General features: G+C 52.3%; 1 protein-coding gene across 5 annotated transcripts in view; it reads left to right on the forward strand.

Annotated features, from left to right (window-relative positions):
- The window catches only part of GFRA2 (GDNF family receptor alpha 2), a 113,114-nt gene that overhangs the window by 42,972 nt on the left and 57,786 nt on the right, over positions 1-12,356 (forward strand). For all 5 annotated transcript variants that reach the window (XM_039521337.1, XM_039521334.1, XM_039521335.1 and 2 more), the window contains one exon: positions 6,486-6,834. In XM_039521337.1, the coding sequence (XP_039377271.1) occupies positions 6,486-6,834 (349 nt within the window). The remainder of the gene's footprint in view (positions 1-6,485; positions 6,835-12,356) is intronic.

The following is a 12,356-nucleotide window of genomic DNA, read 5'->3' on the forward strand; positions in this document are numbered from 1 at the left end:
CAGCCTGGCATTAATTGCCTGTGGGGATAGCCGTGGGATTATCGTAACCTTTTAAAAAGGAGCTGTGGAAGCAAAGAGGGAGATATTGCATACTCCAGGCTTGCTGGCTGCAGAGCAGCTGACCTGATTGGGAACTCCTGAAATGCCATCACCAATGGCTTTGGTGGTGGGTCTCCCCCTAACCCCTTGTGTGTTTTTGTTTCCTGCATCAATAGACCCAATGCCCAAGTTGGCACAATTAGCAGTTTGTGCTCTGGAGAGGCAGAGGGTGGAAGGGCAGGGGGGCTGCAGGGCAGGACTCATATGCATCAGTAGAGCTGTTTGTGGAGAGCCAAGACATGGAACAGCAGGTCGCTTGCAGAGCAGGTGAGAGGGCGTTGGCACAGCTATATGGGGGAAGCTGCTAAATGCACTTCCATCATGGGGGAATTTTCTCTTCTCTCTCTTTCCATTCACACCTTCCCTTTTCTCTGGAGACCAACTGCAGAGCTTTTCTGTCTGCTCTCTCTCTCTGGTATCCTTACTGTAATGCCTAGTGGTCCCAACTTGGCTCAGAAGCCGCTTGCACTAAGCCCTGTATGCACACCTAGTGGGAGACGGTTCCTGTCCTGAAGTGCTCACAATCTGAACAGATGAGGCAGACACAGGGTGGGACAAAGGGAGGATTATTCTCCCCATTTTACAGATTGGGGTGGGGGAACTGAGACCCAGAAAGATGAACTGACTTGCCTGAGGCCACACAGGGGAGTCTGTGGCAGAGCCAGGAATTGCACCCAAATCTTTTGAGTGCCCAACCAGTTCTTTAAGCACAAGACCAGCTTTCCTCTGTCTCTATCTCTATCCCAGATTCCTTCTCTCCTCCCCTTTCATTAAAAGCTTGCCATACTTTGCCTGAAGGTCTCCCTTGCAGTAGACACCATTACATTTTATTGTTACCCCTTTTGGCCTGAGCAGCTGGTTAAAATTTGGGACCCTTGCAGTTTTTCTAGTTGGGAGGAGAAATTGTTTCCCCAAACACAGGAGGAACAAAAAAACCCAAACCCACACACATTTCCTTTGTTGGTTGTCCCAAGTCTGCCTTTCCAGCCAGCACTCTGTATCCAAAGAGCTTTGTCTCTTAGCTTTATCTCAGGACCACATTATTGTGCTTCCAGGTTACGTTTACTTGGCTTTTTCTCTCTGCTTCTGTCTTTTGTATCCTTGTCTTGTGCCTCTTGTGTGCACCCACAGACCAGAGAAACTGTTCCCCCAATCAAAGCCCCGTCCATACACTTGAAACCCTTTGAGCCACGTAATTCAGCTTCTGCTTGGCTTTTCCGTGTGCCTATGTTTTGGGTGCTGCTGCTGTTGCTTCAGTCACGTGATCACAATGGATTCTTTACATTTATTCTGAATGAAAGCAGTGGCCATGTATGACCCATAACAAGGTTTAGCTCAAGCCAGAACAGTGTTCTACAGCCTGGTACTGTCTCTGCCCAATGTTTGCAGTAAAGGGAACCCACGCTGGACAAGGGAGCGCGCTGAGTTCAGGCTGCAAGTTGGTGGCAAATGTTCATTCATTTCCTGTGCTAGCAGCGCCTGGCTGTTGGCAAAGGGGTGAATAATGACACATCTGTCCCAAGAGCCAAAGGCAGCCCTAGGGAGAGCAGACATGGCTTCCGACAGCATTAGTGGACGTTAGCAGCGATTCATGTGAGACTCAGACTTTATAGCCATTATTTTGCCTCAAAATTCTTCCGGACTCACCTGTACTGGAGATTCTATGAAGCCTCTTTGTACGGGGGCTGATGGGGAGGGAGATGGATCTGGGGTGCTGATAAGCACCTAACTTCTGTGCTGGAGACCCTGATGCAGGCTCGAGCTCTTGTATGCTTGATCTGTACACAGTAGGCAGCATACACAGGGTTGCAGGTAACCTTCCCTTTCCTGCCCTGGAAGTCTCTGCACCATCTCCTGCCCCTGGAGGGCCCTGGGCCCTGTCCTGCCTATTGTGAGGGTTGGGATAAGCTCAGGGGCTGAGGGGAATGGAGTTGCCACTCTCCCAGAGCTCCCTCAGAAGCCCCAGCTTCATAGACCCCATTGCCTTTCTGCCTCATGAAATGTTAATGCTTGTGCCTCATTAATGAGCTCCCCAGAAACTGCGCTTTTCCAAGTGCAGGCTCTATTAAAATGCATCCAGGTCCCCGCAGGTCTCAGGCAGGACAGACGCAGATGCTCACGAGGATTATACAATAAGCCAGCACTGTGCATTGATCCCACATGTATGCCGGTGCATCAGAATGCTGTGCGCTCCGCTCTATTAAGTGTTCTGAGGGCTCTGAGGATGATCGGCCAGAGTGAGCATGATCCAGCTGCACCAGTGCCTGATTCCTTCTGGTCTAAACCAGATCCCAGAATGAATGCTCAGCGAGTGTGGGACAAGGTGAAAAAAGGCCCTGGGAGCTGGAGAGAGACAACTGCCATGTGTCTACCACCATATGTGCTGCCCCCAGGCATGTCTGCCTTCTTATCATCTGCCTATTGCTCCTCACTGTGGTATCTAGGGAAGGGGAAGTTGCAGGGTAGAATGTATGTAGCTTGGGAAGACAGGAATCTGGGCAAACTCTGTGTTCTGTATTTTGCAGGGTACGTTTTTAACATATTTGCTGTGTTAGTACTTAGCACTTGTCTAGAGGTTGGCAAGCAACTGTCCCAGCAGAGAACACTCCCCAATCCACTGCTGGGGAAGGATGTGGGATAAATAGCTGGCTGTGTATGTGTTGGGGGTGGGGGGATTGTAGCTATTTCCGTCCCTGCCTTTTGAAGCAGGGTGTGCGACATGGCACATCAGAGCCAGCTGCAGGTGTGATCATGGCTACACCAGTTCTAGCCTCTCCCAGCAGGAGGCGCTGTAGGGAATGGTGCAGGTGCACTGGCTGTAGGGCCATTCCAATTTTGGCTTCTCCCAGCAGGGAGTGCTGCAGGGAGAGGTGCTGGAAGGCTGTATTCCAAACGAGGCTTGAAATGTCTCAGTTGCAGAGATGGCTTTAGAAGCTGTCTGATTCTCTTAACAGCTGCTTTGGTAGGCAACAGCTTAGGAGGGCTGGCTGTGGGGGAGCTCTTGGTGGGGCCTGTGAGCACTGATGGAACAAAGCAGGGAGCGGAAAAAACAAAGCCAAGGTTTCCCACCTAGGTAGCTGCTTGCCATTTGCTAATTACCAAGGCTCTGCAAATATTTCTGTTAGGAAACCCTCCTTGATGCTGCCATCTGTCTCTGCCAGTGGAAACTGGGGAACAGCGGACGAATCCAGGATCCTGGTTGGTTTGTGGGGGAGGGGAAATTAGGGAAGAAATTACTGATGCTGTCAGGTGACTTTAAAATAGCATCTGGCTCTCCTTGGGCAATTCATCATTTTGACAAAAATTTCAGCTCTTGTTCCTTCTCCGGGGTGTGTGTGTGTTTGTATATATATGTGTGCGTGTGTGTGTTTGGTTTTTGTTTTTGCTGATTGCTGGGATTCCGGGAGCAGATGCTGCAAATCCAGCTGTGCACTTGGCAGGCCAGCATTTCCGCTTCTCCAGCAGCTCTCTTCACTTAACTGCGCCCCTTCTCCCTGGTCCTGCCTGGCTGCAAGCGGTCCTGTTGGGTCTCTAGCTCAGTGCTCTTGGCTTCCCTAGGCTAGGGGCTGTCCACGTCCATGGGACGATATTAGTGCAAGTGCCTAATACAGGCAAAAAAAAAAAAAAAAAAAGGCTGGTGCTGGTGTGGTTTACTCCAGATATGCCTCACCAGAGCCAGCCCTGTCTTACACCAGGGCAGTGCATCTCTCCTGGAGGGGCTGCAGTGATGCAGCTGCTTCACTGCAGAAGCACCTAGTATGCATGGTGTCTATGGGCAGTGGTCACGCGGCCCCCTGGGGGAACCAGTGGGGAAGGTGCTAGCTGGCTGGGACCCGGCACATCATAGGAGGTGATTCTGTTCTAGAGCTGGGCAAATAATTAATCCCGATTCACTGAATAATAGACTAGAAAAATATTGCAAATTCATGGCATAAATTATGCACTGAATATTATTTGATGAGCTTTGATCCTCCTGCTGCTTCTTGCCTGGCTCAGGTTAACCCCTCCCATGCCAGATGTGTACCTCTAGTCTGAGCAGACTTTAGGGAAATTCATGTTAAATACAGGTCCTGTTCTGGCTGCAGATATACACACTGATCTGGTGGCAGCTGTCTGTGAACCTCCAAACAGGAATTGGTAATGCGGATCTCAGGGGTGAATACGCCAATGTCTCAGTCGGGTCACAGTGCCCATGTTTTCTGACTTAGATGTCTGAGAGCACCTGACTAAGGTGGTCTGAGCTCCTGTGACTCTCATTGAAGTCACTGGGGGAGTGGAGATTGCTCTGGGTCTGGCCCATTGTGATGCTGAGGGCTGGAATTTGCCAGCAGATGGGGGCAGAGAGGGGTTCTGTGCCAAGTTGGCAAATAAGTTTTACGAAGTATTAACGCACTTTAAAAAAAATGCTCCAACAGCCAGCCAGCCTGCCTGTCTGTCTGCCTATCTGGTGGGGAGGGATAGCTCAGTGGTTTGAGCACTGGCCTGATAAACCCAGGGTTGTGAGTTCAATCCTTGAGGGGGCCATTTAGGGAACTGGGGCAAAAATCTGTCTGAGGATTGGTCCTGCTTTGAGCAAGGGCTTGGACTAGATGACCTCCTGAGGTCCCTTCCAACCCTGTGTTTCCTCAGCAGAGAACAGGAAATGGCTCTTGGTTTGAGCTGCCCACAGCAATGAACCCTGCAGCTGCTCATAGAAACACAGGTCTGGAAGGGACCACAGGAGGTCATCCAGTCCACCCTCTGCACTGGGGCATATAATGTATCTAGTATATAGGCATCTTTGCCCTCAGCCTGGAGTTCCAGAGGCAGGCTGGCTCAGGTAGGGTGACCAGACAGCAAGTGTGAAAAATCAGGACTGGGGTGGGGGGTAATAGGGACATCTGGTAAATCAGGACATCTGGTCACCCTAGGGGGGTCTGGGTTAGGCCTCCAGGGTGCTGCATTGGTCTGTGAGGGGCAGGTGGTTTGCTACGGTGCTTGACCAATCAGATGGACCATGCTCTAGTCTTCCCAAAGCTCTATTTGTTCAACTGGGCCACCATGCTGGTGGAGGAAGGGTAAAATCTGTGTCTCTTGGAGAAGTGGGTTCCAACCATCTATTCACCCTTGGAAATCAGTTCTCTGTGCGAGACACCCTGAGCCCGATGCTTTGCTGAGCCTGCCTTTGCACTCTTATTGACACTGCTTTGGCAGTGCAAAGGAGCCTGAGGCCTTAGTGTAAATAGGAACCAGGCTCCTCTTGTGATCAGTCACCAGTGCACTGTTGGTGCAAAATGCTACAAGTGTGGTAGCGCTTTACACCCACACTTTACTGGTGGGAATGACTGCACCCAGTGCAGGGCGGCAGGTTGTCATCCCCTGTCCTTTGCATGAACGGCGCAGTTCACGCCTAGGCAGATAACACATGTGAGGCCCTTGCAGCTCACTTCTGGCTGAAGGGGAGAATTTCACCCTGTTACTTGAGGTGACCCCCTGCTAGCAGCAGTTGGCCCAGCACCTCTGTGTCAGGCTGCAGTGGCTTACACAGAGACCGTAAAGCAACACCAACTGTGACACACGTCATTCACCGCATGCCTCTAGCTGTGCAGCGATGCCAGCATCACACATGCCCCCCTGGGGTTTATTTACCCAGTAGCCACGCAGTTAACCATTGCCGCTGCTGCATTTTCACATGGATCTTTGTAGGAGTTGTATCAATTTGTTGCCTATGCTCATATGTCCATATACAGACACTTCTTTTTAAAAGCAAATATCTTCTGTGTTCAGGCTCTGATTGGGAATGAGCCAAACTGTAATTACAGCGGCATTAGTGAAAGAATATGCTGGGAGAGGGGGGAGCAAAGCACCCAGGAAACCTAAAAGCGGTATTAAATTCCTAGTTGGACCTTGTTTTCCCCAGCCCTCCTTCACCTTGTCCCATGTGGCACCCCAGCAGCAGCCCTCCTTTTGTCCTTGCCATAGGGACCTACAATGTAGAGGTGTCTCATCAAGGCACGGATTTTCAGTGGAAGGAAGCATTGCCAAATAACCAATTCAGTGCCTCCCCCCGTGTGGTTGCCATGCTGGTGTGCGGCATCCTAACTGGCAGGAACGTGGCTGATGACTGCTGCGTTGAATGAGTGGCTCGACTGGGTTCTGGTGATGCCTATCCCAGTCATAGCATAATAGGCATAATGCAGTATGTGCCTGGGCACTGCAGCTGTGTCTCAGTGCCGGGGCATGCCAGAATGCTGTAGCCACCCTTTGGTGGGGATGCCCTGTTCTGGCTCCCCTAGTCACATACATCCTCTCCTCTTCCCTAGTTTCAGGGCATGCCAGCAGCATCAGCCACGCTGCCATCAGCTCTGAGTAACGCCCATCCCCTCTCCCTCTCTCTGCTTGGACAGGAATGGATCCTGCCACCAACTCCAAAAGTAACCACTGCCTAGATGCAGCCAAAGCCTGCAACCTGAATGACAACTGCAAGAGGCTGCGCTCGGTCTACATCTCCACCTGCAGCAAAGAGATCTCGGCCACCGAGCACTGCAACCGCCGCAAGTGCCACAAGGCCCTGCGCCAGTTCTTTGACCGGGTGCCCAGCGAATACACCTACCGGCTGCTCTTCTGCTCCTGCAAGGACCAGGCCTGTGCCGAGCGCCGCCGGCAGACCATAGTCCCCAGCTGTTCCTATGAGGACAAGGAGAAGCCCAACTGCCTGGATCTGCGGAATATGTGCCGGACGGACCATCTCTGCCGGTAAGAACTGTCCTCCCTCCCTCCCTCCCAGGCCATGCAGAGGTGCACGATTTGGTCTTGGTTATCCTCCTGCATGGCATTATGGGGAGACTAGAATAGGGATGCCCCACAAACCCTCATGGGGAATTCGCTGCAGATCTGGTGGAGTCCAAAGGCCTGATGGCAAATCCTTTTCCATCTGCCTGGTCTCTCAACAAGCCTGGATCCTTCCCAGTTCCTCCAAGCAGCCAGGACATTGGAGGTGGGAGAAAAGAAGCCTCCTCTTCCATTCCCAACTCTTCTCACCCTGCACCTGTCCGAGCCAGGCTGAGGAGTGGGCAGAGGGGATGTTGTGCTGGAGTGGAGGGAGGCACAGAACAGTCAGAGCACCACATCAATGCAATGATGCAGTGATTGTGTGGCCTCCTTTGGCTCCCTGGCAGTGCCGGGGTGTGCGGCTGGTCTGTATACATGTTTGCAGTGGTCTCTTCTGCACTATGCTCTGGCAGAGCTGGTTAGCCTCTGGCGACTGGGTTTATCCTGGTACTGGTTGTTAGGCTGGGTTTATCCTGGTACTGGTTGTTAGGCCCATGGTTCCATGGACTCAGTGACTCCAGGGACCTGGCGTACCCTTAGACCAGGGCAGTGCAACTCCAGGATGTCAATGGAGCTGTGCCGCTTCCTACCTGCAGAGGATGGGCCAGTTTTCTCTGACATGCTTGTCGTGACATGGTGCTTCCATGTTCCACAGTAGGCACCTTGCTATGTAATCCATCTGCTGTACTCCCTTTACTGGTTTTAACTCACTCGGGAGGAGCCTGTGATTTAAGAGATTAACTCAGATCCTTCTCGGTCACCCCCTTGCTACTGGATGAGTGTATGGGGTTGTAAACAATCCCCGACGGCTGCAGCATTTCCACCGATTGGTGTCTGGGAGATCCTGTACCGAGGCATAGCCACTCGGGTAAGCTGGCTGCCTGCCCGTACAGCCTGCAGACCGAGTGTTCCATTATTCCTTGGTGGGATACTAGAAGAACTCAGGCTGGATTGTGTAGTCCAGGCTCCGTCTGCTTCTGGGGAGGAGCTTTATTCTTTATGCATAGACTTGGATGTCTAGCGGTGTCCCCTCTGTTGGTTCAAGCATTGCCTTGGCAGTGATGTTCTGTCGCAGCTGTTCAGATTCCTTCATCTGTCTGTTGGCATGTGTAATCCATCTGTCTGCCTAGTCTACCCCAGCCTAACCTTTCTAGGTATTTACACCGCTCTCATCATCATGTCATCCAACCTTCCATGGGGAAGGGCTACAGCTGTACTTAGGAATTTGTCTTAAGTCTTTGTCTAATGTCATTGGCTTGCTGGAAGCGCTGGGGAATTTAGGGCCCAGATCTAACCTGCCCTACTGAATCTGGGTTTTACTGAATCTGCTCTATGGGGGGAGCTGGCTGGAGTATTTGTGTGTGTGACAGCCTTCCTTGTTACATCTTGAATTTTGAATAACAAGGGAGAGACAGTTTTCCCTCTTGCTTTTTATTTCACCAGCACTGCTAACAGGCCCAGTCTTAAGGGGAAGTACACTCTAGACTCTAGCTGTTAAGGCCAGGGAGTGGGAGTCCAAAGACCTGGATTCTATTCACCAGCTCAACCACTGACCTGCTGTGAGACCTTGGACCAATCACTTCCCCATTCTGGGCCTCCTGTTCCCCTCCCACCCTTTCTCTGTCTTGTCTATATACACTCATGGGCACCAACTTATATGGGCTCTTGGGGCTTTAGCCCCAGGAATATTCACATTCAGGGGCTCTGCTCCAGCAATATTTGGAGCTAGGTTTCTCCCCTGCTCTGGGCTGCCGGCAGCTGCCGCGAGCCCAGAGCCTTTTAAATCCCAGCCGCGGCCGGGAGTCAGAGGGCTCTGGGCTGCCTGCAACCGCGCGGAGCCCAGAGCCTTTTAAATCCCAGCCGCGGCCGGGAATCAGAGGGCTCTGGGCTGCCCGCTGCGGCGGGGAGCCCAGAGCCTTTTAAATCCCAGCCGCTAGTCAGAGGGCTCTGGGCTCCCTGCGGCTGCAGGCAGCCCAGAGCCCTCTGACTCCCGGCCGCGGCTGGGATTTAAAAGGCTCTGGGCTCCCCGCCCCTGCGGGCAGCCCAGAGCCCTCTGATTCCCGGCCGCGGCTGGGATTTAAAAGGCTCTGGGCTCCCCGTGGTTGCAGGCAGCCCAGGGCCCTCTGAGTCCCGGCCGCGGCTGGGATTTAAAGGGCTCTGGGCTCCCCGCTGCAGCGGGCAGCCCAGAGCCCTCTGATTCCCGGCCGCAGCTGGGATTTAAAGGGCTCTGGGCTCCCCACGGCTGCCAGCAGCCCAGAGCCCTTTGAATCCCAGCCCCTGGCCGCTGATTGCCCCCTCCCCAGACCCCTGCCCCAACTGCCCCCCAGGACTCCCACCCCCTATCTAAGCACCACTGGTCCTTGTCCCCCGATTACCCCCGCCCGAGACCCCTGCCCCTAACTGCCCCTTGGGACCTCAGCCCCTATCTAAGCCTCCCTTCTCCTTGTCCCCAACTGCCCCCTCCTGAGACCCCACCCAACTTCCCCCCAGGACCCTCCTACCTGTCCCCTGATAAACCTCCTGGACTCCCATGCCTATCCAATTGCTGCCTGTGCCCTTACTGCCCCTCCGAACCTCTGCCCCATACAACGCCCCCTGCTCCTTGTCCCTTGACTGCCCCCCGGAACTCCCTACCCCTTCTCCAACCCCCAAACCGCTTACTGTGCCACTCAGACCAGCGTATCTGGCTCCGTGCAGCTCCAGACAGTTGCTGCCATGCTCCCCCATGGAGCCCACAGCCCTCTCCCACCCCCAGCACCTGCCTTCCAGATTTGAACACCTCAAAATTCAGGAGTGCTCAAGCTTGGTTTGGGCAGCTTTTACTTCATTTCTCCCAAATCAGTTTCCCCTGCAAGGTGCCAACTGAAGGTGTTGGAGAACAGAGAGATCGGGTGGCCTCCTAATGCCTGGAAAAGAGACAAAGGCCAGAGGAGGGAGTGTCAGTGCCTGTGCGGACTTCTGGGAAGTGCATGGTGTTGAAGGGGATGCTGTGATGCTTTGGAACAACTCCATACAAAGCCAGTCAGGACTCTGGGGGAGCCTCCTCTCTCGGAGCATACTGTCTCCAGGGCAAGAAGCTTACACCTTCCTGGGTCTGACCTCAGAGCATTCAGCATGCCCTTCCACATCATGCACTTTCCACAGCGAGTCTGCCCAGGCTGGTCCTGGGGCAACCAGAGGTCGCTGCACCCCAACTCTGCAGTCAGATGTGACTCTCAGCCAGACAGTAAAACAGAAGGTTTATTAGATGACGGGAACACAGTTTAAACAGAGCTTGTTGGTACAGAAAACAGAACCCCTCTGTCAGGTCCATCTTGGGGGGTGGGGAGCCCAGAACCAAGTTCTGGGTCTCTCCCCATTTCCCCAGCCAGCTCCAAACTGACACTCCCTCCTCTGGCCTCTATGTCTCTTCTGGACAGGGAGGCCACCTGATCTCTTTGTCCCCAACACCTTCAGTTGGCCTCTTGCAGGGGAAACTGAGGCACCCACACAGTATTCAGAGAAAATATTAAGAACATTCCCACTTCATCACAACAGGTGCAACAAAATATAATACTGTATATTGAAGTAGGCAAGTGCTGCTTCTGACTTTCCACTTTTAATTGACCCTTGTAATCTTGTGGCACTGACGTGTTGTAGCTTCATTTTATATCGGCTTACAGGGCGGGAGCGGGGGGGCACCACCATTTTGGGCCCCACCAAAAATTATACAAACCTGCCACCTATGTATACACTGTGAGCATTTTGGGCCTGGGCCTGTCTCTGACTGTGTGTTTGTACAGTGCTTGGCATGCTGGGGTCCAGATCTCTGTTCAGACTCCTAGTCACTGCAGTAATAGAAATAGTAAGTAAGTAACAAGGAGTCCTCATTTGATGCTTTGTGTCTGGAGGATTGGGGTGTAGCAGGGGAGCTGCCTTTCAGTGGCAGGTGGGTGTAGGGAGAAGGAAGATGGCCCGATGGTTAGGGTGTTAGCTTGGGCTCCTGTGGTCAATTCCCTGCCCTGCCACAGACTGACCATAGACTTAGCCTCCTGGGTGTGTCTACACTGCATTTTAAAACCCGCGGCAGTGAGTCTTAGAGCCCAGGACTACAGACTCGGGCTCATGCTACGGCGCTAAATACAGCTGTGTAGCTTGGGCTCTGAAGCCCACCCCAGGCTTCATTTTTAGTGTTGTAACGTGAGCCAGAGTCTGTAGACCCAGGCTGAGACGCTCTGCGGCAGGTTTTAAAACGCAGTGTAGACGTGTCCCCACGGCCTCAGTCTCCCAATCGTACAATGGGGATAAAGCACTGCGTTACCACACAGGGGTGCTGTGAGGATAAGCCCATGAAAGATTGTGAGGTGCTCACTGCTCAAATACTACAGCGATGGGTGCCATTTCAATACCACTCAGAGATAAGCTCTTGCTTTAAAAACCCACGCCCATATCTCCACTTTTAGTGAAATCTGTTGGTTTCCCTGTGTACAAACTAAGTCGAGAGTGCTCCGGACTTTTCTCTGAGCATTATTATTCCTACAGCAAAAACTCCCCTTACTCTTCCCAGTGGCAGATTGGCTGTGTAAAGAATTTGTTTAATATTGGAGGAGGGTCCATTTCCTGTCGAATGGCTGCAGGGTCTCAGGGGTTAGTGCCAAAATAGAATCAATCATAGGACTGAAAGGGACCTTCAGAGGTCATCTAGTCCAGTCCTCTGCACTCATAAAGCTGTATCTACTTCTCCTTTCCTTGGAAATGAGTATGTCTGAAACTTCTGAATGTGGCTTTTCATCCACTAGTAATACAATAAACCAGTGTCTATGAATAAATGATATGGGGCAGGCTCTGTGCAGCGTCAAATTAACGGCAGTTCTTTGTCAGCAGGTCTGCAAGCCCGACACTTGCTCAGAAGTTAAATGCTGTGGATGTGTCCGACTTGCAGAGGGAAATAACCTGCATTAGGAAAGAGTTGAGAGAGAGTGCCTGAGAGAATGTAGCTCTGCAGAGCACAAATTATAGACCCTTTCCAGCATGAAACGAAGTTTAGACTGAAAGGGGAGGGAGAGCAGCAGGAGTGCGGGAAAGTGTGCAACATTTGCCTTGTGTGTTTTCACTTTGAAATATGTTCCTGGCAAAGAAGAGAATTTACAATGGTGCGTCAGAGCCCCAGGGCTGGGGAAGCAGGACTTCCGGGTTCTATCCTTAGCTCGTGGAGGGCAGCGCAGGTCCAGTGCTTAGAGCAGGAGACGGGGAGTCAGGACTGCAGGATGCTATTCCTGCCTCGGGGAGTGCAGTGTGGGCTAGTGGTTAGAGTAAGGGGGGTGTGGAAGCCAGGACCCTGAGGTTCTATTCCTGGCTCTGCCATGGGCTAACTGGGTGGCTCTTAAGGCCAAATTTTCAAACTTGGGTCATTAAACATTTACACTTAAATTTTTATTTAGGTACCTCTCTTTTGCCACTGAATTTGA

Source organism: Mauremys reevesii, linkage group 2 (genome assembly GCF_016161935.1).
Source record: "Mauremys reevesii isolate NIE-2019 linkage group 2, ASM1616193v1, whole genome shotgun sequence".
Lineage (NCBI taxonomy): Eukaryota > Metazoa > Chordata > Testudines > Geoemydidae > Mauremys > Mauremys reevesii.